Here is a 26023-nt window from a genome sequence, read left to right as displayed (position 1 = left end):
ATATCCATGCTTGAGTCCAGATGGTTACATCAAATTGACTGAGGTACTAATTAAGTCACATGTGCTCAAGCAAAGTCTTAAAACCTGGGCTATAATGGCAGAGTTTGGGAAACTCTACCGTAACAAATGCCCTTAAATCTCTTATCTTTTTTGTTTTTGTTTATTTTTTATTTTATACATTTTTTAAATCAATTTATTATTATTATTAGTATTATTATCCTTAAATTATAAGATGCCACAAGGGTTCCGTAGCACCTTACAAAGTACATAAATAGTTGAACAGAACAAGAGAAGAGTGACGTACAGTACAAGACAATGCAGAACAAGGACATGGTATATAAACATTGCTGCAACAGTAGCAGGATGGCAAAAGCCACGAGTTAGGTGCTGTTGTAGGAGTATGGAGCCGATAATAGTATAAGGAAGGGAAGGAAAAGCACATGGGGGAAGAGGGCCCTGCTTGTGAGAGCTTACATTCTAAAGGGGAGGGGCAGACAGACAGGGGTAACACAGATGGGGTAGACAGTGAGCATGGGACAGTTTTTGAAGGTGCGAGTTGGTGCTAGGACTCGCAAATGTAATAACAGGCTACTACACTATGCAAATCTATGTGAGTATTTCCCTATGTAAACTAACATCTTTTAATGCGACTTGAATTAAAAGGTGCGAGTTATACAGAAGCCTTCACAAATCAGTGAGATCCGTGAAGGCTTCTGCCCAGAAGCATAACCAGACCTGGTCTCTGTACAGCCTGTGCTGGTTTTAAAAATTCAGGGGCCAAAATGCGTAGGGGGTCCCTGTATATTAAGTACCAGTACAGGGCTTTTCTGATCCAGCCCTGGTTGTGGAATAACAGGGAACAAAATGAGTAGGGGTCCCCAGTAATTTCCATAACCAGCACCAGACTCTTTCTAGCGGGGGATGGGGTAATGCCACAGCCATGGAAACCCTTTCACCAGGTTCCGTGACCAAAGCATTACCCCTGACCGCCAGTCAGCCCAGGCCGGGGATCCCTGGGGAAGTGAGGCCCCCCAATAAAGAGGACCCCCTCTCCAGGGCACCCCAGGCCTAGGCCTCAAGTAACCTTTTGGTTACATCATTGGACACAATGTAGGGGTTCCCACCATAGACTTCATTGGAGATTTCACACCATTGAAGTCTATGGAGGAGACAGGCTGACCGCACACTGCCAATCAGCGAGCAGCTCCGACGGAGGCGCCCGCTGATTAGCTGGTGGCTCCTGCAATGACTGGGCACATGTGTGCCCCAGTCATTCACGTTGAGGAAAGGTATGTGGAAACAAATACCTTTCCTCCTGTCCAGTATGGGTTTGGGTATTTGTGGTTTTTTTTTTTAACCCCCTGGATGCCTACAGGGACCGAAGAGGACATGAACATCGTATAGGAGAGGTGAGTATGGATTTTTATTACAGGTACCCCCATGGATTATCTACTGGACACGGGGACATTATGTCATTAGGGATACTAGGTGAGTATGTGTGTCAGTTAGTGTGAGTGTGCATGTGTGTATAAATAAAATTGTACTTGTTTCACGGTGTGTCTTGTCTTTATTTAAATATTTATTTTGCGTGGAACTACAGGTACCAGCGGGCCCGTAATGCCCCGCATGCTGGTACTTGTGGTTTTCCAAGTACCAGCATGAAGGTGAGGCTTGCTGGGACGTGTAGTACCACAGCTAAAGACAATATTTTAACTTCTAATTTTTAAACAAAACTACACTATCAACCTGCCGTTGGGTGCCGGGGTTTTCAGGATATTTATTTCATAGTAAATTTATCAATTTACATGCAGACATGATACGATATGGTGGATATCAGTCCATGACCCCAATGACCTCTGATAGCCCAGGAGGTCATTGGGGAGATAACAACAGGAGAAGGTTGTATGGAGGTGATGGTGCCGCTCTAAGCATTGTGAAAAATATTCACTAAATCAGCAAGTGCACATCACACTGGTGGCTGGCAGGCAGCAGCGCTCAAATGGTATGAAAAGTAGTGTAATATTAACAAATGTAACAAGTTGGAGCAGTCCAATTTTATATTTAAAGTACAGTATCACATTTATCAGACACGTAAATATATGCAATGGTTTCCCTATTGTGGACAATGTGTTAATTTGTGGACAATGTTGTTAATTGTGGACAATGTGGTAAGGACATACCTCCCAACAGCTTGAAGTTGAAAACTGGGAACCTGCATGTCTAAAAAAAGAGGTGTGGCCTCTCTGGAAGGGGCATGGCCTCATGGCACACCCCTGTTTTCCTCCCTCTAGGGGCGCTCCCAGCACTCCGCATTGTGGGCCTGATTCAGAGCCGCTCACTAGATGCGGTCGCTCGCTACCTGGGTATGCAAATCCAGCGCATGCCCAGCAAGGCAGGCGATCGCACGGCAAAGCATTAGCATGCCCACTATGTCTTGGCATGCGATCACTTTGTGTATACAGACGCCCACCAGCCATTCATAAGATGCCCACTTGCGCACGTTATCTCCTGGAAGTGCATGAAAACATTGGTACATTGAACACCATCGGATGTGCTCGCAGAGCTTGAGGTTGACTATACCTTACCGCAAGCACTGCGGTCCCTTCAGTGTATAATTCAACCAGGTGACGTGTACTATGATGCTGCCTTTTAATTATGCACACCTCTGAAACGGCGTTAAGATTCTCAGGCACGCCTGCGTTCGCACCTCCACTTCCTAGTTTATAATGTCCAGCCCCTGTTACCACCTACAAACGGCTTGACCTGGGCTGTCTATGCTGGGCGAGCGAATACCTCCCGATCGCTCGCACTAGTTCACGCACGCGCACTGCGATGCATGCGCACATTGCAAAACATCGCTCGCTACGAGCGATCGCTTGCTCGAGAAAGGGTCTGAATCAGGCCCTGTGTACAGATGACATGCGCCATTGGTGCCCCATTACATGCACCATCTACACTTTCCCCAGCTCTTCGGCAGGTGCAGCGTCTCCTTCTGTACATGGCCTCTGTGGCTGCGGCTGTGCGTCTGAGAACATAGCCGTTTCACTGACCCCCCCCATAGCACGCCCATGAGACATATCAGGCCACCTCCCAGTCACCATCCAGGAACGCCAATCACTTTGCCGCCCGGTATATGATACCGTCTCTCCCTATAGTAACAGAATCATTGAGCGTACACTTTGTGTAATGGATGCGTCATAGGGGTATTCAGCACTTTTCCCACATGCACATTTGCAAGCGGTTCTGCATTCGAATTGCGTGCGTCTCTGAGTCAGGCCCAAAGTGTACTAAAGAGTACCTGCCAGATAGACACCGATTGTAACCCATCTAGATACACCTGGCTATTGTACAGCAGAGGACAGCAGGGGGTAGCAGGGAGTGACACTGTGAGTATCTCAGTATAGACGGCTACTGTTTTGTACAGACATACTGTATATATAATTCTATGCAGAGTAAATCTAAGGACTGATCTCAATGTAGAGAGAGGTGATCACCCCGAAGCTGCTGTATGTTTCACTTATCCGTGCACTTACTGAGGACTGGGACTTTAGGGAGGAATAAGACCTAAGTGATCCTAGCTCTGAGGATAACACTAATTCAGAGTGATTCCTCTAGACTAGGATAGCTGCAGGGCTGCAGCACCTATCACAGCCAATCACTCATGTATAGGGAGGTTCCCAGAGGATGTACAGCTCCTATGTGAGAGCACTGCAGACCCGGTGTATGCACAAAGCCCGTCTTACTAATAGCTAGGCGGCCAAATCAAAGAAAAAAAATGGATGGAATTGCTAATCGCACTTATTTGTCTTAATTGTATTCTGCAAAACATTTATTGCTGTACTAAACGTTGAACCTAATTGTAGTAATATTTTTGCCTATAGCTTACAGTATAGTACCTGGGATCACAGATGATTTTGTGTTACATAATAACCATCACACTAACCGTACAGCACACCCTCCATCACAGCAACCGTACAGCACACCCTCCATCACACTAACCGTACAGCACACCCTCCATCACACTAACTGTACAGCACACCCAACATCACAGCAACCGCACAGCACACCCTCCATCACACTAACCGTACAGCACACCCTCCATCACAGCAACCGCACAGCACACCCTCCACCACACTAACCGTACAGCACACCCTCCATCACAGCAACCGTACAGCACACCCTCCATCACAGCAACCGTACAGCACACCCTCCATCACACTAACCATACAGCACACCCTCCATCACAGTAACCGTACAGCACACCCTCCATCACACTAACTGTACAGCACACCCTCCATCACACTAACCGTACAGCACACCCAACATCACAGCAACTGCACAGCACACCCTCCATCACACTAACCGTACAGCACACCCTCCATCACAGCAACCGAACAGCACACCCTCCATCACAGTAACCGTACAGCACACCCTCCATCATACTAACCGTACAGCACACCCTCCATTACAGCAACCGCACAGCACACCCTCCATCACAGCAACCGTACAGCACACCCTCCATCACAGCAACCGTACAGCACACCCTCCATCACAGCAACCGTACAGCACACCCTCCATCACACTAACCATACAGCACACCCTCCATCACAGTAACCGTACAGCACACCCTCCATCACACTAACTGTACAGCACACCCTCCATCACACTAACCGTACAGCACACCCTCCATCACAGCAACCGCACAGCACACCCTCCATCACACTAACCATACAGCACACCCTCCATCACAGCAACCGAACAGCACACCCTCCATCACAGTAACCGTACAGCACACCCTCCATCACACTAACCGCACAGCACACCCTCCATCACAGCAACCGCACAGCACACCCTCCATCACAGCAACCGTACAGCACACCCTCCATCACACTAACCGTATAGCACACCCTCCATCACACTAACCGTACAGCACACCCTCCATCACACTAACCGCACAGCACACCCTCCATCACACTAACCGTACAGCACACCCTCCATCACACTAACTGTACAGCACACCCAACATCACAGCAACCGCACAGCATACCCTCCATCACAGTAACCATACAGCACACCCTCCATCACACTAACTGTACAGCACACCCTCCATCACACTAACCATACAGCACACCCTCCATCACACTAACCGTACTGCACACCCTCCATCACAGCAACCGTACAGCACACCCTCCATCACACTAACCGTACAGCACACCCTCCATCACACTAACCGTACAGCACACTGTCCATCACACTAACCGTACAGCACACCCAACATCACAGCAACCGCACAGCACACCCTCCATCACAGTAACCCGTACAGCACACCCTCCATCACAGCAACCACACAGCACACCCTCCATCACAGTAACCGTACAGCACACCCTCCATCACAGTAACCGTGCAGCACACCCTCCATCACAGCAACCAAACAGCACACCCTCCATCACAGTAACCGTACAGCACACCCTCCATCACACTAACTGTACAGCACACCCTCCATCACACTAACCGTACAGCACACCCAACATCACAGCAACCGCACAGCACACCCTCCATCACAGCAACCGTACAGCACACCCTCCATCACACTAACCGTATAGCACACCCTCCATCACACTAACCGTACAGCACACCCTCCATCACACTAACCGCACAGCACACCCTCCATCACAGTAACCGTACAGCACACCCTCCATCACACTAACCGTACAGCACACCCTCCATCACAGCAACCGCACAGCACACCCTCCATCACAGTAACCCGTACAGCACACCCTCCATCACAGCAACCACACAGCACACCCTCCATCACAGTAACCGTACAGCACACCCTCCATCACAGTAACCGTGCAGCACACCCTCCATCACAGCAACCAAACAGCACACCCTCCATCACAGTAACCGTACAGCACACCCTCCATCACACTAACTGTACAGCACACCCTCCATCACACTAACCGTACAGCACACCCAACATCACAGCAACCGCACAGCACACCCTCCATCACAGCAACCGTACAGCACACCCTCCATCACACTAACCGTATAGCACACCCTCCATCACACTAACCGTACAGCACACCCTCCATCACACTAACCGCACAGCACACCCTCCATCACACTAACCGTACAGCACACCCTCCATCACAGTAACCGTACAGCACACCCTCCATCACACTAACCGTACAGCACACCCTCCATCACAGCAACCGCACAGCACACCCTCCATCACAGCAACCGTACAGCACACCCTCCATCATAGCAACCGTACAGCACACCCTCCATCACAGCAACCGTACAGCACACCCTCCATCACACTAACCATACAGCACACCCTCCATCACAGTAACCGTACAGCACACCCTCCATCACACTAACTGTACAGCACACCCTCCATCACACTAACCGTACAGCACACCCTCCATCACAGCAACCGCACAGCACACCCTCCATCACACTAACCATACAGCACACCCTCCATCACAGCAACCGAACAGCACACCCTCCATCACAGTAAACCGTACAGCACACCCTCCATCACACTAACCGCACAGCACACCCTCCATCACAGCAACTGCACAGCACACCCTCCATCACAGCAACCGTACAGCACACCCTCCATCACACTAACCGTATAGCACACCCTCCATCACACTAACCGTACAGCACACCCTCCATCACACTAACCGTACAGCACACCCTCCATCACACTAACCGCACAGCACACCCTCCATCACAGTAACCATACAGCACACCCTCCATCACACTAACTGTACAGCACACCCTCCATCACACTAACCATACAGCACACCCTCCATCACACTAACCGTACTGCACACCCTCCATCACAGCAACCGTACAGCACACCCTCCATCACAGTAACCGTACAGCACACTGTCCATCACACTAACCGTACAGCACACCCAACATCACAGCAACCGCACAGCACACCCTCCATCACAGTAACCCGTACAGCACACCCTCCATCACAGCAACCACACAGCACACCCTCCATCACAGTAACCGTACAGCACACCCTCCATCACAGTAACCGTGCAGCACACCCTCCATCACAGCAACCAAACAGCACACCCTCCATCACAGTAACCGTACAGCACACCCTCCATCACACTAACTGTACAGCACACCCTCCATCGCAGTAACCGTACAGCACACCCTCCATGACTGTAACCGTACAGCACACCCTCTGTCAGAGCGTCCAGCTCTGAATCAGGCCCAGACTGCTATGTAGCCTATCTTATACAAGTGACAGTGGGCCCAAAGCACCTCTACCCCCACCCCTTACCGGCTGCAAGCATGGTTCCACAACTATCTCACCAATGTCACCGTGTGCCCTGTGCACAGAATGCTATGTAGCCCATCCTATACAAGTGACCGCGGGCCCAAAGCACCTCTCCCCCTACCCCTCACCGGCCACACACATGGCACCACACCTATCTCTTGCAGTGATGAGACCAATACATTTTGTTTTTGCAATTGCTCAGCTTTAACTTGACAGATAGAGATGAATTTTCTAGGCATTTCCACTACAAAATGAACATATGGATATAGTTATATACAGCACGAACACACACATATATGTTAGTAGTTGGTGGCACCACTCGTGACAAATAATTATACAGTGAGACCTATGTGGTAGAACATCTCCAAGTCACCACTGCCAAACAATTTGTGTGGGAGGGGGTTTCCAAGGTTGGTATTGGGAAGGAAAATAGATATTTTACATGTAATTTAACATATTTTAGTTATAGTGCTTGGAAACATAAAACTCTTACCCAGAACCCAAAGTCCCAAACTATCCTGGCAGTAATCCCTATACCTGATAAATGAATATCTGCCATCAGAATACCTCACCTTGCCTCACAGTCACCACAACACTACAGGGTATATTTACTAAAGTGCGGGTTTATATAAGTGGATATGTTACCCATAGCAATCAATCAGATTCTAACTATTATCTTCTAGAAGGTGCTAAATAAATGTTAAGTAGAATCAGATTGGTTGCTATGGGCAACATCTCCCCTTCTAAAACCCTGCACTTTAGTAAATATTCCCGTACATGTTTATGTATGCACAAAGATAATGTGTATGGGACATGATTCCAGCCAGCCTTACCTTGTTCCTGGCTTTAATCCTCTTGTATACAAAGTCGGGGAATGTTTTCCTTGGAATAAAGCGCCCGGATCCTTGGTTCACATGGAGCGTTCCGTCTTCCAGCACAACCCGTCCTTGACTCATAACAACTTCTGGTGCCCCGTGGCATTCCATCCCTTCAAATATGTTCAGCTCAATAGCCTGGCAGAAATCAACATTTCCACATATACTTTAAATACTTTACTTATATTCATTCAAATATATAATTCTATCTGATCTTCCCACTGCAGCAACTAGTCCTTTCCAAACAATACTTGGTGAGTAATCCTCTCAATAATGTGGGCGCACATCGGACATTGATAGCAGTTTAAAAGGCCATTATACAGTACAATATATTGAGTGAAATCGACATACAAGATAATGAAGCTATTACCTATTAAATGACTACATTTAAATATTTAAATTAAAATAAACTTCCGTTAATGAAACAGAATAAATAGTTAAGTGATATCATGATAATAAGCTAATTTAAAAAAAAAAAAAAAATTTTTTTTTACATTTGTAGGAAAAGAGATTTTGAAAGAAGTGTATTTGTCTGGCCAGATGGAATTTAGGGCCTGATTCAGAGCTGAACGCTCTGACCAGAGCGCTCGCTCTGAATCAGGACCCTCCTCCATGAAAATGGAGAGGCCTCCTGGCCGCTCGTATAGCTGTGGGTGACCACCCACAGCATATGCGAGCGGCCAAAAAGATGGTCGCGATGGTCTTGACCATCACGACCATCGGGCTTGCGACGGAGACCCTGCGGTAGGGTCTCCCTGCCACAAGCCCTGGAGTGATTTTGGCTCTATCAGAGCCAAAATCACTATCACTGACATCACTAGTGATGTCAGTGGGGCCGGCTTCAGACCGTAGGCGTTCCCATGGGAACACCTCCGTCTGGCAGGCACGCCCCCGGCACGCCCACCAAAGAGGGCGTGCTGTCAATCAACATCGACAGCACGCCCTCTTTAGTGCGAGACCCGGAGCGATGGAAAGCCCATCGCACCCCGGGTCTCGCGCATGCGCACGACGGAGCTCCCTCCGTCGTGCGAATGCGCAGTGGGGAACATCGACCCGCTTGCGAGCGTCCTGACGCTCACAAGCGGATCTGAATGACCCCCTTAGTAATTTCGCTAGCAAGCAGAGCGACAGATACCAATCATATAAAGAATAACAAAAGACAGTTAAAGTTCTTTATGTGCAATAAACTGTTGCTACATACATTACAAAGTACATGCCTCCCAACATGACCCTCTCCAGGAGGGACACAATGCTCTGGTCCTGGACTTCCCTGGTAATTTATGATTGGTGGAGGCTCCAGAGGTGGGGCTGCAGTACAGTCCAAAATTCAAATAGGGGAGTCACACCAACTGCCAGTGAGTCCCAGCCAGTGATGTTTGGCAGTGTGTGAAATGGCAGTTGGAGTGACTCCCCTATTTGAATTTTTAACTGCGCTGCAGCCCCGCCACTTACCAGGGAAGTCCAGGACCAGAGCATTGTGTCCCTCCTGGAGAGGGTCATGTTGGAAGGTATGCAAAGTATAATATATACAAACTAAAAGAAAAGAATAGAATGTTTCGGCGAGAATAACCTGCACATTCTACGACTGAATGCAATCTCAATTTCATCAAATGGATAAGGAAGGGTCTATTTATTAGACCTCCAAAAGCCACAATGCTAACAACACTATCCAATTCACTGGAATTAGAGATTTTTGCTCGTTTTCAAGGGCTAAAACAGGCCTGCCATGTAGTGACGGACAAGGACAGGAGGCTGCCCACGGGTCACTATCGCCATATCAGGTGGTGACCGATTATGGAAAAAATATAATGCATTTTTTAGGGGAAAAAATAAAAACTAAAATACTTTTTACTAATTTAGTTATTTATTTTTTTGTATTGATACTACACTGGAAGTCGGAGACAAGACTTTTTTTACCTGATCATGGCAATAGAAAATCTTTCTTTTCAGGAACTTTTACCACTATTATTCCTGGACCCCATTTCCCCATACCGACTCTGTCTAGAAATACATAACTATATAGGCCACAAAATATGTACAGCAGTTATTACCAGATTATGGGTCTTGGCAGAAATAATTTTTAACACTTTTGGATTCCAGATAACTAGGTCAGCATCGGAGCCGGTTGCAATTCTTCCCTTTCGGGGATACAAGTTAAATATCTTGGCCGCGTTTGTGCTGGTCACAGCAACAAATTCATTCTCATCCATTTTGCCAGTATTCTGAAATAAAGAATACATGAAATGAACACATTTATTTGTTGACGTACAATATTAGCGATGTACAAATCGTTATATATCATGTGACACATTCTTCATCCTTTCACACTGTATGAATATTGTGTCCCCACATAGTAGTATAAGTATACAGAAGCCTATTACTAATACAGCATGTTTTGCGCAAATCAATCTCAACGGCAGATAGGATCACGGGGGTGGGGTACAAGTTGACAATTCAATGATCCATCTTGTTTGACCACGAGGAATTCCACCTTGGAGGATCATCACAAGTAGTACTTTTTTAGGAAGAGAACGTTCAGTAGAGGGCAAGGATACCAGTAAACATTGAAAGAATGGACCTGGAGCTTACAAGGTATTCTTATTAGTTGTTTGGCTTGTTCCAGAGAGTTTTTCCAGGGGTTTTGTTATCCCAGTACTTGTTACCTGTTTGGGACCCTGGGAGTGTACCCTTGGGGAGCATTTGTCTGTAGCAAGGGGCGAAGCCTAGCAAACAGTTTGTGGGAAAGTTGACCAAGACCTTTCATTACTAACCAAATTGTTTTAAGTGTTCCCCATTTGGGGGTACCTACGTAAAAAACTTGAGCTACTTGAATGTAATGTTGCTTTTTGATCAAGACATATGACACTTCCCCAAAGCCTAAATACTCTCAGCCAATTTGGCCTATGCTAACTATGAATTAGGTGTCTTGTAGCAGGTTGGTCAGGGCGTGAAAAGGAAACATCCTTCCGTCTGGTGATCTAGGCAATAGTTATGTCTATTACCCTCCAAACTACAAGCTGCAAACCCTGAAGCTACAATGAGTGAGCAATTATGCACTGAAGTTCTATATATGGATGCTGCTAATACAGTGGAGTTTGCTATGTACTGCCTTACATAGCGTTGTGTGGAAAGATGGCTAGGGTCATGGGTACAAACAGGCTTGTTACTGTACTTGTCTTTGCTAAATATCTTCCCCTTGCTAGTGGCAGAGAAGCTGACCTTTCCAACAGTGAGGTTTAGACATAGGACACAGGGGTGGTGGCAGAGGTTAAAGGTTTGACCATTGGGTGCCCTCCTGTGGTGGGCTGTTGTGTGTCCTTGGTTGTGTAGTTGTGTCGGCTTGTCCTTGGCTTCACCAAGTGACAGACCTGGCTTATTTCTCAGCATGTTCCCGAGGTGGAGACGGGTATTGCAGATGCCTTGTCTCATATTCAGTTTGCAGAGTTCAAGCGGAGGGTGAGAGGCAATAGAAAGGAGATCTTTTAGAAGTTTAGGAGGATTGGTGGCTTGGTTGTCATTTTTTTCCTAGGGTTAAGAATAATGTGATGACACCACATCTGACACAGGGTCTGATTCGGAGCCAGGCGCTATTTGCGCTCGCTCGTTCAGAAAAAAGGGCTGGCTATTCAAATGAACCTTTCGCTCTTTGCGGTCTGTTCACGCCTCTATGTCTGAACGAGCGAACAAAACATGCGGTCCTTTTTTGGAAAAAAACGCCCCCTGGCCGCTCGCATCCTACGTCATGTCCGCTATTTATTAGATTAATCGAGTACATCGAACAGCGTATGAACTGCTCGCTATTCTTGTGGTTGGTTTTTCCTACCGCTATCTTGCGAGCAGTTCTGACTATAAAATAACCAAGTGACGTGGTCAATGATGCTGCTGTATTAATTATGCACACCAATAAAACGCCCGTTTTGACCTTTAAGCACTTCTGCGTTCGGATCTCCACTCCCCGTTTCAAGCACCTTCCCCTGTTACCACCCACATACGCCTCCTCCTGTCACTCAAAATAGCAGGCATTCGCTATTTAGCGAACAAATGATTTTCGGCCGCACTGACTGGTTCGCGCATGCGTATTATGATCCGTACGCATGCGCAGTTGTGCGAACATCGCTCGGAACGAACGAGCGGCCGCTTACGAGCGGCTCTGAATGAAGCCCACAGTCTGCATTCTACTTGGTTAATTTTTAGTAAACTTTGTATGCAGTATTTTAGAATTACGACTTCTTACAAGAGGTGCAGCTAAGGTCATGTACAACCGGCTGTATTAATATAGCACATGCCAACATTTTGGGTGGCTCTTTACAGTTGACGTCAAGATATCCTTTTCAATTCACGTTACAATATCCTACGGTTATTCTCAAACCTGTACTATTGCCTCATCAGCAGTGTTTGTTTAGTCATCTCCGCAGATGAGATTTATTAACGTGTGAGTGCATCAAACCTAGTGGTGCCAGGAGATAATCCAACTGTGATCGTCTGAGGAGATCCACAAAAAGAAAATCTCCCTTCAGCAAGACCTGGAAAACAAGCTTCAGAAAACTGATCTAATTCACTTACCTTCTTCTCAACCTCCACTCCCCATCATTCGCTACATTCACATACGTCTCTCATAAATGTCTACAGGAGGGCCAACCAAGTCCACAAGACATGCATTTGCCAGGTGAGCCAGGTAAATAAATACTAACATGTGTGATTAAATCATACCTGCCAACATGATCCATTTTACCAGGTACCAAATTCTATTTGACCTCAATACCATTTAGTTACCTATTTAATTAAACTGTGATGAAGTAACTGATGATTACAAAGACAAAGTAAGACCAAACAAACTTTTAGCATCAATTTATGTGTAAGTAAGGTAGAAAGATGTGATCAGATAATTGTGTTTTAGGTAAGATAGATCATATTAATAGGTATTCAAAATACACATAATGTAAAGTCATTCCTTTACATGTTTAAAAAAAAAACAGTTTTTGGCTATTTTTCTCTTACAGACTGACATAAGTCACATGACCTGACTGATGTACTTTTAGGTTAGGTAAATGACATCACTTCGCACTAATAATGAGGAGATGTATTAAGTAGAGGCGTTGCCCATAGCAACCAATAAGATTTAGCTATCACTTATCTAGTACCTTCCATACAATGATATGTAGAATCGAACTGGTTGCCATGGGCGACACTTGCACTTGTCCTCTTTAGAAAGATGATAAATATCCCCTTCAATGGGCGATGTATCAAGTTTTGGAGAGTTATAAAGTGTAGAAGTTGCCCATAGCAACCAATCAGCTCCTTATCCAGCATAGTCTATAAGAAGAAGCTGATTGGTTGAGTTTTGATACATCTCCTCCTTATTTCACTCACTGCAGAAGTATGAAGCAGCTGATGGTGAGTGTCACCATCAGCGCACCAAGGGGTCCATCTCTATGTACTATCCGGCCACTTACTGCGGAGTAAAAGCCGCTCCTGCTTCACATGCTATTGTTGCGTAGCAGGAGGCTGCTACAGCGGTGCTTACTAAGAAAGCTCCTGCTGAAGAGGGTGAGAGCGTAAAGTTCCCCTCTCGATGGTGAACTCATAGTAATTTTCCGTGTCCTGTTCCTTGTCTGCGCATGCGCCCCACAAGCCCATATTTTTTTTTACCATCTCCTGGCGTCTGCGTGACTTCCGGCCTTCTTATCCTGCAACATGCACTGCGGCCAAGTACTTTTTTTAAGACCAACAACTTTATTAAAAAGAGACAAATCAAACAGAAAAGACAACAAGAGGACATTCCTAGACTTAACAGAAGCCAAATAATGGCAGCAAGGGGACGCTGGAGAAGACGGTGTCGGTAAGTAAACCAGACACCTAACATCTGATTGGCAATGCGAAAAGCACATATCTAGTTAGCGCAGGCAACAGAACAGCAGAAAAAAATCCAAGTGTACATATAGAGAAGCAGTATGTACATGAATTTGCTCTGCATTTAGCGTTTTTCACCCTTTTCTCTCCTTAGTACATAGACCTGCAAATCACAGGCACTATCTGTATAATAAGTCATTTACAGCAAGTATGTAATTAAGGTCAGGTGAATTTTGGGTCAATGTACTAAAAATCCACTTATCGTGGAGTAAAAAACAAGAGATATGGTAAGAACTTACCTTTGTTATCTCTGTTTCTACGAAGTCCATAGGGTCCACAGGGTTGACCTTGGGGTATAGCTGGATCTGGATCCACGGGCACCACGCAGTTAAAGCTTTAGCTCCCAGGATGCACTTGGGGCCGTCCTCCTCTATACCCCACAACACCTCAGTTGGTAGGCAGCCAAGGCCGGAGGAGGAGACTAAACAGAGAGAAGGAAGACTGGAACACACAACAAACCATACTCACAGAAATGGGAGACGGAAAACCAGCCACACAGCCCATATGAAGCCAGATGCGTCAGGGCGGGTGCCCTGTGGACTCTATGGACTTCGTAGAACAGAGATAACAAAGGTAAGTTCTTACCATATCTCTTGTTTTCAGGGTCCATAGGGGGTCCACAGGGTAGACCTTGGGGATGTCCCAAAGCAGTTCAACTAAGGGCGGGGACGCTCCTGTGCTGAAAGGAGAACCCGGCACCCAAAGGATGCATCCTGAGAGGCGAAGGTGTCAAACGCATAAAACTTCAAAAAGTCTGAATTGACGCAGCTGAACAGCAGAGGCGCAACGTCTAGCAGCCCAAGAGGGACCCACAGAACGAGTGGAGTGAGCCTTAACAGAGGCTGGCACAGGTAAACCCTCCTGTGCATAAGCCTCACAAATAACGGAACAAAGCCAACGGGCTAACGTTTGTTTGTTGGCAGGCCAACCCCTCTTGTGAAAACAGAAGAGGACAAACAATGAATCAGACTTCCTAACAGAAGCAGTGCGGTCCACATAGATTCTAAGCGCCTGGACTACATCTAAGGAAGCCTCACCAGCGGAAAGATCAGGTGATTGAAAAGCTGGCACAACAAGTTCCTGACTGATGTGGAAATTCGAATCCACTTTAGGCAAAAACTCAGGACGAGTGCGGAGACCGCTCTGTCCTGGTGAAAAATCAGAAAAGGAGGGCGACAGAAAAGCACCCCCAATTCTGACACCCTCCTGGCAGAAGCAATTGCCAGGAGAAAAACGGTTTTAAACGTCAACCACTTGAGTTCCACTGACTCAAGAGGCTCAAAAGGAGAACCCTGCAGGACCCGTAGCACCACCGCCAAGTCCCAAGGAGCCACGAAGGCACGAAGGGAGGCTGGATTCGGAGAACACCTTGGAAAAAGGTGTGAACATCTGGCAGTGTAGCAATCCGTCATTGGAACCACGCGGACAAAGCGGACACATGAACCTTCAGAGAGGCAAGGCGTAAGCCGAGATCCAAACCTGATTGAAGAAATTCCAAGATTCTAGAAACTCGGAACACCTGAGGATCATAGCTTCTGGACTCACACCACTGAAAGTAAGTGTGCCACACCCTGTGGTAAATCCGTGCGGAAGCAGGCTTGCGTGCCATGAGCATGGTACCAATAACCGAACTGGAGAAGCCCCAAGACCTCAAGACGGCTGTCTCAAGAGCCACGCCGTCAAAGACAGCCGACCCAGATCCGGGTAAAGGCAATAGGTCCTGATGCTGAGGAAGAAGGTACGGAGTGTCGATGGAGAGGCTCCTCAGATCGGAGTACCAAGGACGTCTGGGCCACGCCGGAGCCACCAGCACAAGCGTGCCGCCGTCCTGCTTGAATTTCCACAGGACACCGAAGAAGCAGGGATATCGGAGGAAACAGATACGCCAGGTGAAACGTCCATTTCACCGACAGCGCGTCCACCAGACATGCGCCTGCGTCTCTTGTCCTTGACCCGTAAACGGGCAACTTGTGATTGTGACGGGAGGCCATCAAGTCCAGCTCCGGCAGCCACCGTGGTGGCGTTGTCGGACTGCACCTGAACCGCCCTTCCGTGAAGAGCGGGGCTGGACGACTGCAGGGCCCTGTATACCGCCCGCAGTTCCAGGATGTTGATGGGGAGAAGTGCTTCTTCCGCAGACCAACGACCCTGAAGTGACAATGAGCCGGTCACTGCCCCCCAACCCGGAGACTGGCATCCGTCGTGAGCAGGACCCAGTCCGGGATCCAAAAGGGGCGCCCCTCGACCAGATGAGCTTTCTGAAGCCACCAAGCCAAAGACTGCCGAACCTCCGGGGACAACACCAGCATCTGAGAGCGGATCCGGTGAGGTAACCCGTTCCATTCCGATAGAATCAGCCCCTGCAGGGGCCGGGAATGGAACTGGGCAAATTCCACCATGTCGAATGTTGACACCATGGACCTCAGAACTCTCATAGCCAAATGGACCGACAGGCGGCAACTGCTCAGGCAACTGTGTATCCGCAGCTGTAGGGAGGAGAACTTCTCCGGAGTCAGGAAGATCCTTTGCTGACGAGAATCCAGCAGGGCTCCCAAATGAACCATCCGCTGTGATGGAATCAGGGAGGACTTTCTCCAATTTATCAACCACCCATGCGCTTGTAGGCAAGCGATCGTAGGTGGAGATGTTGAAGCAGTACCTCCGGGGAGTTCGCCAGCAACAGGAGGTTGTCCAGATACGGCAGCAGCCGTACATTCTGGTTCCGAAGATGTGCGGCCATGACTGCCATAACCTTCGTGAATACCCTCGGTGCCGTGGAGAGGCCAAAGGGTAGCGCCCGCAACTGATAATGATGCTGAAGGATAGCGAACCTCAGATACCGCTGGTGCGAAGGTGCTATCGGAACATGGAGGTAGGCATCCTGGATATCCAGGGACACCATGTAATCCCCAGGTTCCATCGCCAGAATGATGGAACGTAATGTTTCCATCCTGAATTTGGGAACTCTGAGGAATTTGTTCAGAGACTTCAAACTGAGGATAGGGCGATGAGAACCATTGGGTTTCTGCACCAGAAACAGAGTAGAATAGTACCCCGTCCCTCGTTGTGATTGAGGAATGGGAACTATTACCCCTGCTTTCAGCAAGAACTCTATAGCCTCCTGAATCTGTAAAGCCTTGGTTTTGTCCTGAGAAGGACTCATGTCCTGAGAAGGACTCGTGTAGAAAAACTCGTGGGGCGGTCTGTGCCGAAAAGACAGGGCGTACCCCTGGGAGACCACTTCTCGAACCCAGGCATCCGTGGTGGTATTGGGCCAGCACTGGGCAAATTGAAGAAGTCGGCCTCCCACTCTGGGGTCCCCCAGAGGCTCGTCCCATCAGGCAGAAGGTTTATCTTCCCACTTGGAAGAAGGGGCGCCTGGCACTCCAGGCCTGCTTCTTGGGCTTAGAGGCGGTCTTGGTCGCCGACTGCCTCGGGAAGGACTGACCTTTGGCCTTGCCCTGAACCCGAAAGGAAGAGCTCCATACTTTGGCAGGTGCCGAAGCCGAAGGGAGGAAGGTTGATTTAGACTTAGCCAGAGTATCCACTAGTTTGTCCAAGTCTGGACCAAAAAGCAACTCCCCATTAAAAGGTAAAGCCTCCAGGCCCTTTTTGGAGTCTGCGTCAGCTCTCCAGGACCGCAGCCACAAGGACTGATGCGCCGACACAGCTGCAGCCGACACCCTAGAGGTCAGCAGGCTTGCATCCAACGATGCTTCCCCAATGTAGGAAGCTGCATCCCTCATTTGTCCAATCAACGCTCTCTGGATATCCGGAGCATCATCCGGAAAGGTATCCTCCAAAGCGTTGGCCCTGCTCTCGATGGCTTTAGCCACCCAAGAGATGGCCATGGACGGACGGGCCACAGCCCCAGAGAGAGAGTAGATAGACTTTAAACAAGTCTCCACTTTCCTGTCCATGGGATCCTTCAGGGAGGAGATAGACGGTAAAGGCAACGTAGCGTTTTTAATTAAGCGGGTGACATGGGAATCCACCGCAGGCGGAGTTTCCCATTTCCTGCAATGAGCCTCAGGAAAAGGATAGTTGGATGCCAACCGTTTCTGCGGTTGGAATCTCTTGCTGGGCAACTGCCAGGCCCCTGCCATATGATCCGTCAACTGGTCGGACAGGGGAAAAACAGTCGAAGCTACTTTGGCCTTTTTAAAATTAGGGTACTTCGACTTGGGAGCCGGCGCATCCTCCTCTATATGAAGGATGGCCCACACCGCCCTAACTAATGCCGGCACATTAATGGAGGACTTAGTCTCCACCTCCTGGGCCCCGGCATCCGAGTCAGAGTCCTCATGGATCTCTCCGTCATCCGAAGACACGTCCGTGTCCGTGAACTGCGCCGCCAGTGAAGCCGAAACAGGTCGCTTTGGGGGCAAATCACTGTGTAGCATTGACTGAAAAGCCGATGACGAGGCCGCTAGGCTCTGAGGACATCCACCCAGGGAGGGGGTACCATCTGATGAAAAGGGTACCATTGACTGCTGCGTCACCGTGGAAGACTGCATGTATACAGGCAATCCCGCATAAGGATCCACAGTTTGAGACCCGGGAGGAGACTGCACCAGATGCGTAACACCCGGGGAACGGGGGATGGTAGGCTGGGGCAACACCCTAGAAGGGACCGCAAGCCGGTCCGCGATCGACGCCAGCATTTGTGTAAACATCGGAGGATCCTGCGCCACCGGGGGTTTAGAGGGACCAGGTACCAGCTGGCACCGCCCGAACAGACAGTCCTTAGACAAATCCACCCCATCAACCCCTGCCGAACAGTGCCGGCAGGAAAACAACACAGGAGCCACGGAGTGCTCATTCTCCTCATCAGACATGACACAATAACTTTTGCAATAAAAGTGTATCACCGAAAAGAGGTGAGGCGTATAACACCCACGCACTCCCACGTATGCAACACAAACAGCCCACAATATGGTACTGTGTAGCACACCACTGTATGTGACGGACCTCACAAATACGTAGATCTATATAAGTGAGGTACACAGAAAGAACACCCCTCCCCCACGCACCTGCGGGCCGTAGGAGAAGGAAAGGGATAGGTATAAGCTGACAGTAAGTAGAAATAAGCACAGACAGCAGCACTAGCAAAAGTCACATACCATGCAGAGAAGTTATACTCACTGCACCTTTCGCTGCAATCAACCTCCCAGATTCAGTGTCTGGGAGGGCTATAGCGCTGCGAACACTGTCCTTTGCAGAGGAGAGGTACGCAGGGGGACCAGTCCACGCACCGCCTGGGAGATCTGCGTTGCCACTGAGAAGATGGCCGCCGGAGAGCTCTGAGGAGGAGTGGACGCAAGAGGAACAGCCCAGCGACGCCAGCACACATGAGAGAAGGCGCGCTGGGCTGAGGGGAGGAGCCGCTAAACCAGGGAAGGCTGCCTCCCCTGGCTAGTGATTAACCCCAGGGACGCTGGTTCCCTTCCAGCAATTATTCCCTGGTGGTCCAGGGGTCACGCGGGGTATGCCTTGAAGGGGGAGCCCGCCGCCGCTACTAGCGCCACCGGTCTGTCCCCAGAGACCGGTGGCTGAAGACTGCATTAGTTTCCCCGCGCACAGCGCAAAGCGCTGCCCTCGGCTTACCTGGCCCCGTGCGTCCGGCAGCAGTCAGTGGGAGGTCCCGGAGCCATGCTAGTACTGACTCCGGGGTCCCGCTGCGATCCCCAGATCAGCACTTGCGTTGCAGCGCCAGCGGGGCTGTTGGAGCGGCAGCGTGGATGTCCAGATGGACAGTCTGATGCTGCCGCTCTGAAGATAGTAAAAAATAAATAAAATCTTCTTTAAAAATAATAAAAAATACAGCTTAGGGGCTGCTTATGCAGCCCTACTGCCCAGGGTGACCCGACTCCGGCCGGGCACCAACTAAAACTGAGGTGCTGTGGCTCGGGGGCGGGGTATAGAGGAGGACGTAGTCAAGTGCATCCTGGGAGCAGCAAAGCTTTAACTGCGTGGTGCCCGTGGATCCAGATCCAGCCATACCCCAAGGTCAACCCTGTGGACCCCCTATGGACCCTGAAGTAGAAACACCTGGTTCATCTGTTCTTGTTGGGCAGACTCACTGTGTACTAAAAATAGCCTCACTGAGGAGACTGAACTTAACGTCACCCCCTTGGCGATGTCAGCAAAGTAGTGATGGGTAGTTCACGAATGATCAGTTCAAAATTAACTGATCTTCAAAATGAACTAGTTCAATCAGTTCACAGCTCTGGCAAAGATCAGTCATCAGGAGCTAAAACAAATGTGAGGCGTTAGACACAGTGACAGAGAGAGCACAGCAGCTCCATTATGAGTCAGTACTGCTAAACGACCACAGGTGGCACTGCTATGCTCAGACCTTGTGAGGGCTATTTGCAGCTGATTGAACTAGATTGTCATGATGACTCATGAGTCATTCTTCTGGCATCTAGTTCACTAGTTCGATTAGGTCAGTGACTCATGTAAGTCACATGATACATCCCCCATCAGCTGGGTATCATAATGCTGTAATGATGATGGGCCTATGTTTATGTGGAGACCTGGAGCTGTAGTTCCATCCACCTAATTTTTAATCTAGCGCAGGTGTGCATTCAGTGACATTAATGGGTGCAATTAAAAAATAACATGGGGTAAAGGTAAGGGTTTTTTAGAATTACTGTTTTTGCTTCCCAATTACTGTGTTTTACGAGCAAGAAAAAGTGACACGTCACAATATACTTAATTTGGGTCTTTCTCAAAAATAATTAACATTGCAGAGCTAAACATGTCACTACTACTTTGCTGTATAAGTGATTGCTTTTTTTAAAAATTAAAAGATCAGACAAATTAAACATATGTGATCATTTGAACAAGACTCATCCTATAGAAATGATGTACTGTATGTGTAATAGACTAGTTCTGTTTCCAATCACTTCTATCAGCAGTGTATCAGCCAGTGATGCAATGACCTAAATGAACTGATCTTTTGAACTAATCTTTTGAGTGAACTAGATCATAATGACCTAATCACCAAAATGAACTAGGTTTCCCATCCCTACAGCAGAGATGCATTGCACGTCCTGACTGCACTGTGGACTCCCATCTGATCTCACCATCGATGGTTCTATAGTCACAGAATTAGGTGGAAAATAAGATGTTCATGAAAACGTGACTGAAGGAGAAACAAGTTAGAGCCCCAATTATACTTACCACACATTTTTCCCAAATAATTGACATTCTTTCTTCTACTCCATTTGTTCCCTCTGGTATTAGTGTGAAGTTGTCCTTACCAACGGCCTTCTGTGCTGTGGTGAAGGTGCAGTGGGCACTGCCTGCTACTTGCAGGTCCGAACTGCAGACAAATGGACAAACACCAGCCGGTCAGCTAAAATGTAACATTGCGGAACATTGTGCAGAATCTACGGTATTTAAACTGGCTGAACCAATATTCATAAAAATACATCCAGTCCAGTCATTGGGAATCAGTGACACCATTGAGGTGTGAGGCATGAGGCATTCTGTGTTAGCTCATGTTTGAAAAGCGATTAAACATTTTACCAAGATTTAATGCACACCTATTTAATATACTAATTTTAAACCTAATTGGTCACTGGGCCTGATTCACTACCGTACGCAACTGCGAATAACCACACAATCTGCTGATTGCTTTGCACTGCGCATGCGTACGCATTGCAGGGCACACGCGGGCAGAGCCACCATCAGGGGGGGACTGCCGGGACTCTAGTACCGTGCCCTGACACTCAGAAAGAAAAGGGGGGCCCGTCCGCTCTCCCTCCCGTTCCTACCATCCCACTCTCTCTCCCGTTCCTGCCATTCACTCACCAGCCACTGGTACCCCTGTGCAATTGCAGTGACAGGAGGCCCGCTGCCTTGTACTGCCGTGGCCGCCACTGTGTGATAAAGTTGTTTTTATTTTGAGAGCCGGGCCGGTGTGCGCGTGTCATGGCGCTGGAAGGGAGAGGAGGAGCCATGGCCCACAGCATGTGAGGAGCGTCCATAACAGCCAGAAGAGAAGGTAAGTGTCATGTCCTGCGGGGGCTGGCTGGCAGAGACATAAGGGGGGGCAGGCTGGCAGAGACAGTGATGGCAGTGAGGCCGGCCCCAGACGGCAGGCGTTCCCATGGGAACGCCTCCGTGTGGCAGCCACGCCCCCGGCACGCCCACCATCGACAGCACGCCCCCTTTGGTGCGAGACCCCGTGCGATGGCTTCCTCGTCGCTCGCCGGGTCTCGCGCATGCGCACGACGGAGCGGCCTCCGTCGTGCGCTTGCGCATTTGGGTACCATCGACCCGCTTGCGAGCGTCCTGCGCTCGCGAGCGGGTCTGAATGAGACCCTCAGTTCAGATTCCATCATTTATACTGGTTATTGCAGAACAGTCTGCAGAGAAGGGCAGTAAATATTCACCAGTGATTTTATTAAAACAGTGAATGGACTCATTGTTACTATTTACCAAGTAACCTCAATGTAATAACTCATAAAAGAAAAAGCAGAGAGCAATTTACTACCCTGCGAATTGAAGACAGAGAGACACCGCTACACACAGAGGGCCTGATTCAGAGCCGGACGCTATTTGCGGACTCGTTCAGAAAAAGGGGCCGGCTATTTAAATTGAGCGCTCGCTCTTTGCGGTCTGTTGACGCCTCTATGTCTGAGCGAGCGAACGAAACATGCGTTCGCTATTTTGTAAAGACGCCCCCTGGCCGCTTGCATCATACGTCATCTCCGCTATTTATTAGATTAATCGAGTACATCGAAAGGCGTATGAACTGCTCGCTATTCTTGTGGTAGCATTTTCATACCGCAATCATGTGAACAGTTCAGGCTAAGAGACAACCAAGTGACGTGGCCGATGACGCTGCTTTGTTAATTATGCACACCCTTAAAATGCCCGTTTTGACCGTTTGGCACGCCTGCGTTCGGATCTCCACTCCCCGTTTTCAAGCACCTTCCCCTGTTACTCATTCTGTCACTCAAATTAGCAGGCATTCGCTATTTTGCGAACACACGATTTCCGACCGCACTGACTGGTTGGCGCATGCGCATTACGACCCATACGCATGCGCAGATGTGCGAACATCGCTCGGAGCGAACGAGCGGCAGCTTACGAGCGGCTCTGAATCAGGCACAGAATCTATTCTGACCCATCCCAGTGGGTCTATATTGTGATCCATCTTGTTCTTCTAGTTCCCAGTCTACAGGTGACATATTAAAGCAAGTTGCTGAATAGATGTATTGCAATGAATAAACATAATTCTTTTTAAGCTAAGCCACAATAAATTGAAAGAAGAATGAAAAGTTACGTACCAGGATAGTAATGAACCGAGATAGTCTGAAGTTGTGGGGTCAGCGCTTATTGGTGGCGAGGTAATGAAAGCCGCCGCTTTCGCCCAGTTCTTACTCCAGTAGTGCGTGCCATCAGTACCTAACCCAGCTGTTATTGTCTCACCGTATACCACCATACCTGCCAAGGAGATAGTCAGTCATCTACTGGTGCATTTGTTCATTCAATATCATAGAACAGTGATATCGAAATTACCAATGAAAATCAGGCATAACCATTCAAATAGGTATATATACAGTATCAGTGTGTAAAGATATAGGGCCTGATTCAGAGCCAAACGCTATTTGCGCTCGCTCGTCCAGAAAATAGGGGTGGCTATTCAAATCAACCGTTCGCTCTTTGCGGTCTGTTCACGCCTCTAGGTCTGAACAAGCGTACAAAACTTGCGGACGTTTTTTGGGAAACTACGCCCCCTGGCCGCTCGCATCCTACGTCATGTCCGCTATTTATTAGATTAATTGAGTACATCGACCAGGGTATGAGCTGCTTGCTATTCTTGTGGTTGGCTTTTGCTACCACAATTTTGCGAGCAGTTCTGGCTATAAAGTAACCCAGTGACGTGGTCAATGACGCTGCTGTTTTAAATATGCACACCCATAAAACGCCCGTTTTGACCTTTAAGCACGCCTGCGATCGGATCTCCACTCCCCGTTTTCAAGCACCTTCCCCTGTTACCACCCACATACGCCTCATCCTGTCACTCAAATTAGCAGGCATTCGCTATTTTGCGAGCACATGAATTTTGGCCGCACTGACTGGTTCGCGCATGCGTATAACGATCCGTACGCATGCGCAGTTGGGCAAACATCGCTCGGAGCGAACGAGCTGCCGCTTACGAGCGGCTCTGAATCAGGCCCATAAAACCTAATTTGCAGAAGGCACATGATAATTAATGGACTGCACTAGATATACTATATAACTGGTAGGATGTGACTTTCTGCTAGGACACTAAACATGAACATAACATAGTTAGACGATGGACAGAGGGCCTGATTCATAGCCGCTCGCAAAAAGCGAGCGCTCGCTCTGAATCAGGACGGCGCTTTTTTGTTAAAAACTGGCCTCCTGCCCGCTCGTATAGCTGTGAGTGACCACCCACAGCTTTTGCAAGCGGCCAGGTGACGGTCGTAATGGTTGCGATCATCGGGCTTGCGACGAGACCCTTGTGGTAGGGTCTCGTTCCCGCAAGCCCCAGTGAGCTTCCTGTTCTAATAGAGCAGGAAGCTCAACTACTGACATCACGAGTGATGTCAGTAGGGCCGCCCTCAAACAGCAGGCGTTCCTTTGGGAACGCCTCCGTTTGGCCAGCCACCCCCCCTCCCCGCCTACAAAATGGGGCGAGCTGTCGATCAACATCGACAGCCTCCCCGTTTTGTTGAGAGCCCCAGAGCCAGTGATTTCTCACTCGCTCAAGGGCTCGCGCACGCGCAGTGCCCACGCGGCGCATGCGCACTGCCCGGCCATCTACCCGCTTGAGAGCGCATTGCGCTTGCGAGCGCCTCTGAATCAGGCCCAGTGTCCTATGTTTTATCTGGTTTTAAAAGAGTAAAGTGTCAGTGTTTTTTTCAGTTGGCTGTCTGCCTTTATTAGCTGGCATTCAGAGGCGACTTCTCCAGCAAAAGCTATAAATTAGGCTATTAATATTCACTTAAAGTTAAATAAGCTTCAGAAAGTTCATCTACTCATCACGAGTAGAGGAAAAATATACAGTATATGGGTCTGATTCATTACGGATCACTATTGCGATCTCGGCTGCGATTACGCACGCACACCCACTGCGAAAACATGCTAATGTTTGCAATCGCAATGCCATCGCAGCCTAACATAAGGACGCTCACATCCCCTTACTCACATCCGTAATACTTAGCAAAATAGCAAAACCATCGGTAACATCGAGTACCATCGCAGCCTCGTGCACAGTTGCACAAGGTCTGACCTTACTCAGAAATTGCTAACCTCGTCGCACGCAGCTCAGCTTTCAGTTCCGCTGCTGTGTATAGATTCACCATCTACGGATGGCGTAATCTGCACTGCCAAATGAAAAGAGCAGGGAAGTTGAACAAATCCCTGATCCCTCTCCATTGTCGGCACTTGCTCCGCCCCCTTTCCTTGACCTGCGGCCGACGCACGTGCACACAAGACCTGCTTTCAAAATGTCGACACGTGCAGACAGGTCCTATATGCCAACTCCAGGGAAACTCTGAGATAACATCGCCGGAGCCCTTGTTTCCAATTCACTTCGCTGGAAAAGTGAGTATACTTGAATTACTACTAAACATATATCGCTTTGAACTAATGCAATATATAGTGAAACATATCTCACGGAATCCACACATTTACATGAATAGATCCAATAGTGTGAAATATACAGCTTGTTTTCTCTGCATAGCTCCAAACTATTTTTCGCTCTATTTATATGCAGTTGATGCCGGGACAGACCTTGCTCTAAAGGCGAAGTTCCTGGAGATAAACCTCGCTTCTCCAAAGCGAGCTCAATACCCAGTCCGCATGCGCTGCTGTCTCTGGTTTCCAGGTTTCCTCCCCGGCAGCAGCATCAGCCTCCCTCCCCAGCCTAGCAGTAAGGTGCTAC

The 26023-nt window shown here is 48.5% G+C and overlaps 1 protein-coding gene across 2 annotated transcripts in view; it reads right to left on the bottom strand.

Moving 5' to 3' along the window:
* The window catches only part of DPYSL4 (dihydropyrimidinase like 4), a 48141-nt gene that overhangs the window by 4448 nt on the left and 17670 nt on the right, over positions 1-26023 (bottom strand). For both annotated transcript variants that reach the window (XM_088476876.1, XM_088476875.1), the window contains exons 9-12: positions 23397-23553; positions 21280-21421; positions 10233-10403; positions 8140-8319 (exon numbers count right to left, since the gene is read on the bottom strand). In XM_088476876.1, coding sequence (XP_088333002.1) covers positions 8140-8319; positions 10233-10403; positions 21280-21421; positions 23397-23553 — 650 coding nt within the window. The remainder of the gene's footprint in view (positions 1-8139; positions 8320-10232; positions 10404-21279; positions 21422-23396; positions 23554-26023) is intronic.

The sequence above is a fragment of the Taudactylus pleione genome, unplaced genomic scaffold (genome assembly GCF_031769625.1).
Source record: "Taudactylus pleione unplaced genomic scaffold, aTauple2 ptg000198l, whole genome shotgun sequence".
Lineage (NCBI taxonomy): Eukaryota > Metazoa > Chordata > Amphibia > Anura > Myobatrachidae > Taudactylus > Taudactylus pleione.
Note: the sequence above shows the minus strand (reverse complement) of the source record. Positions and strands in the feature narration are given on the sequence as shown.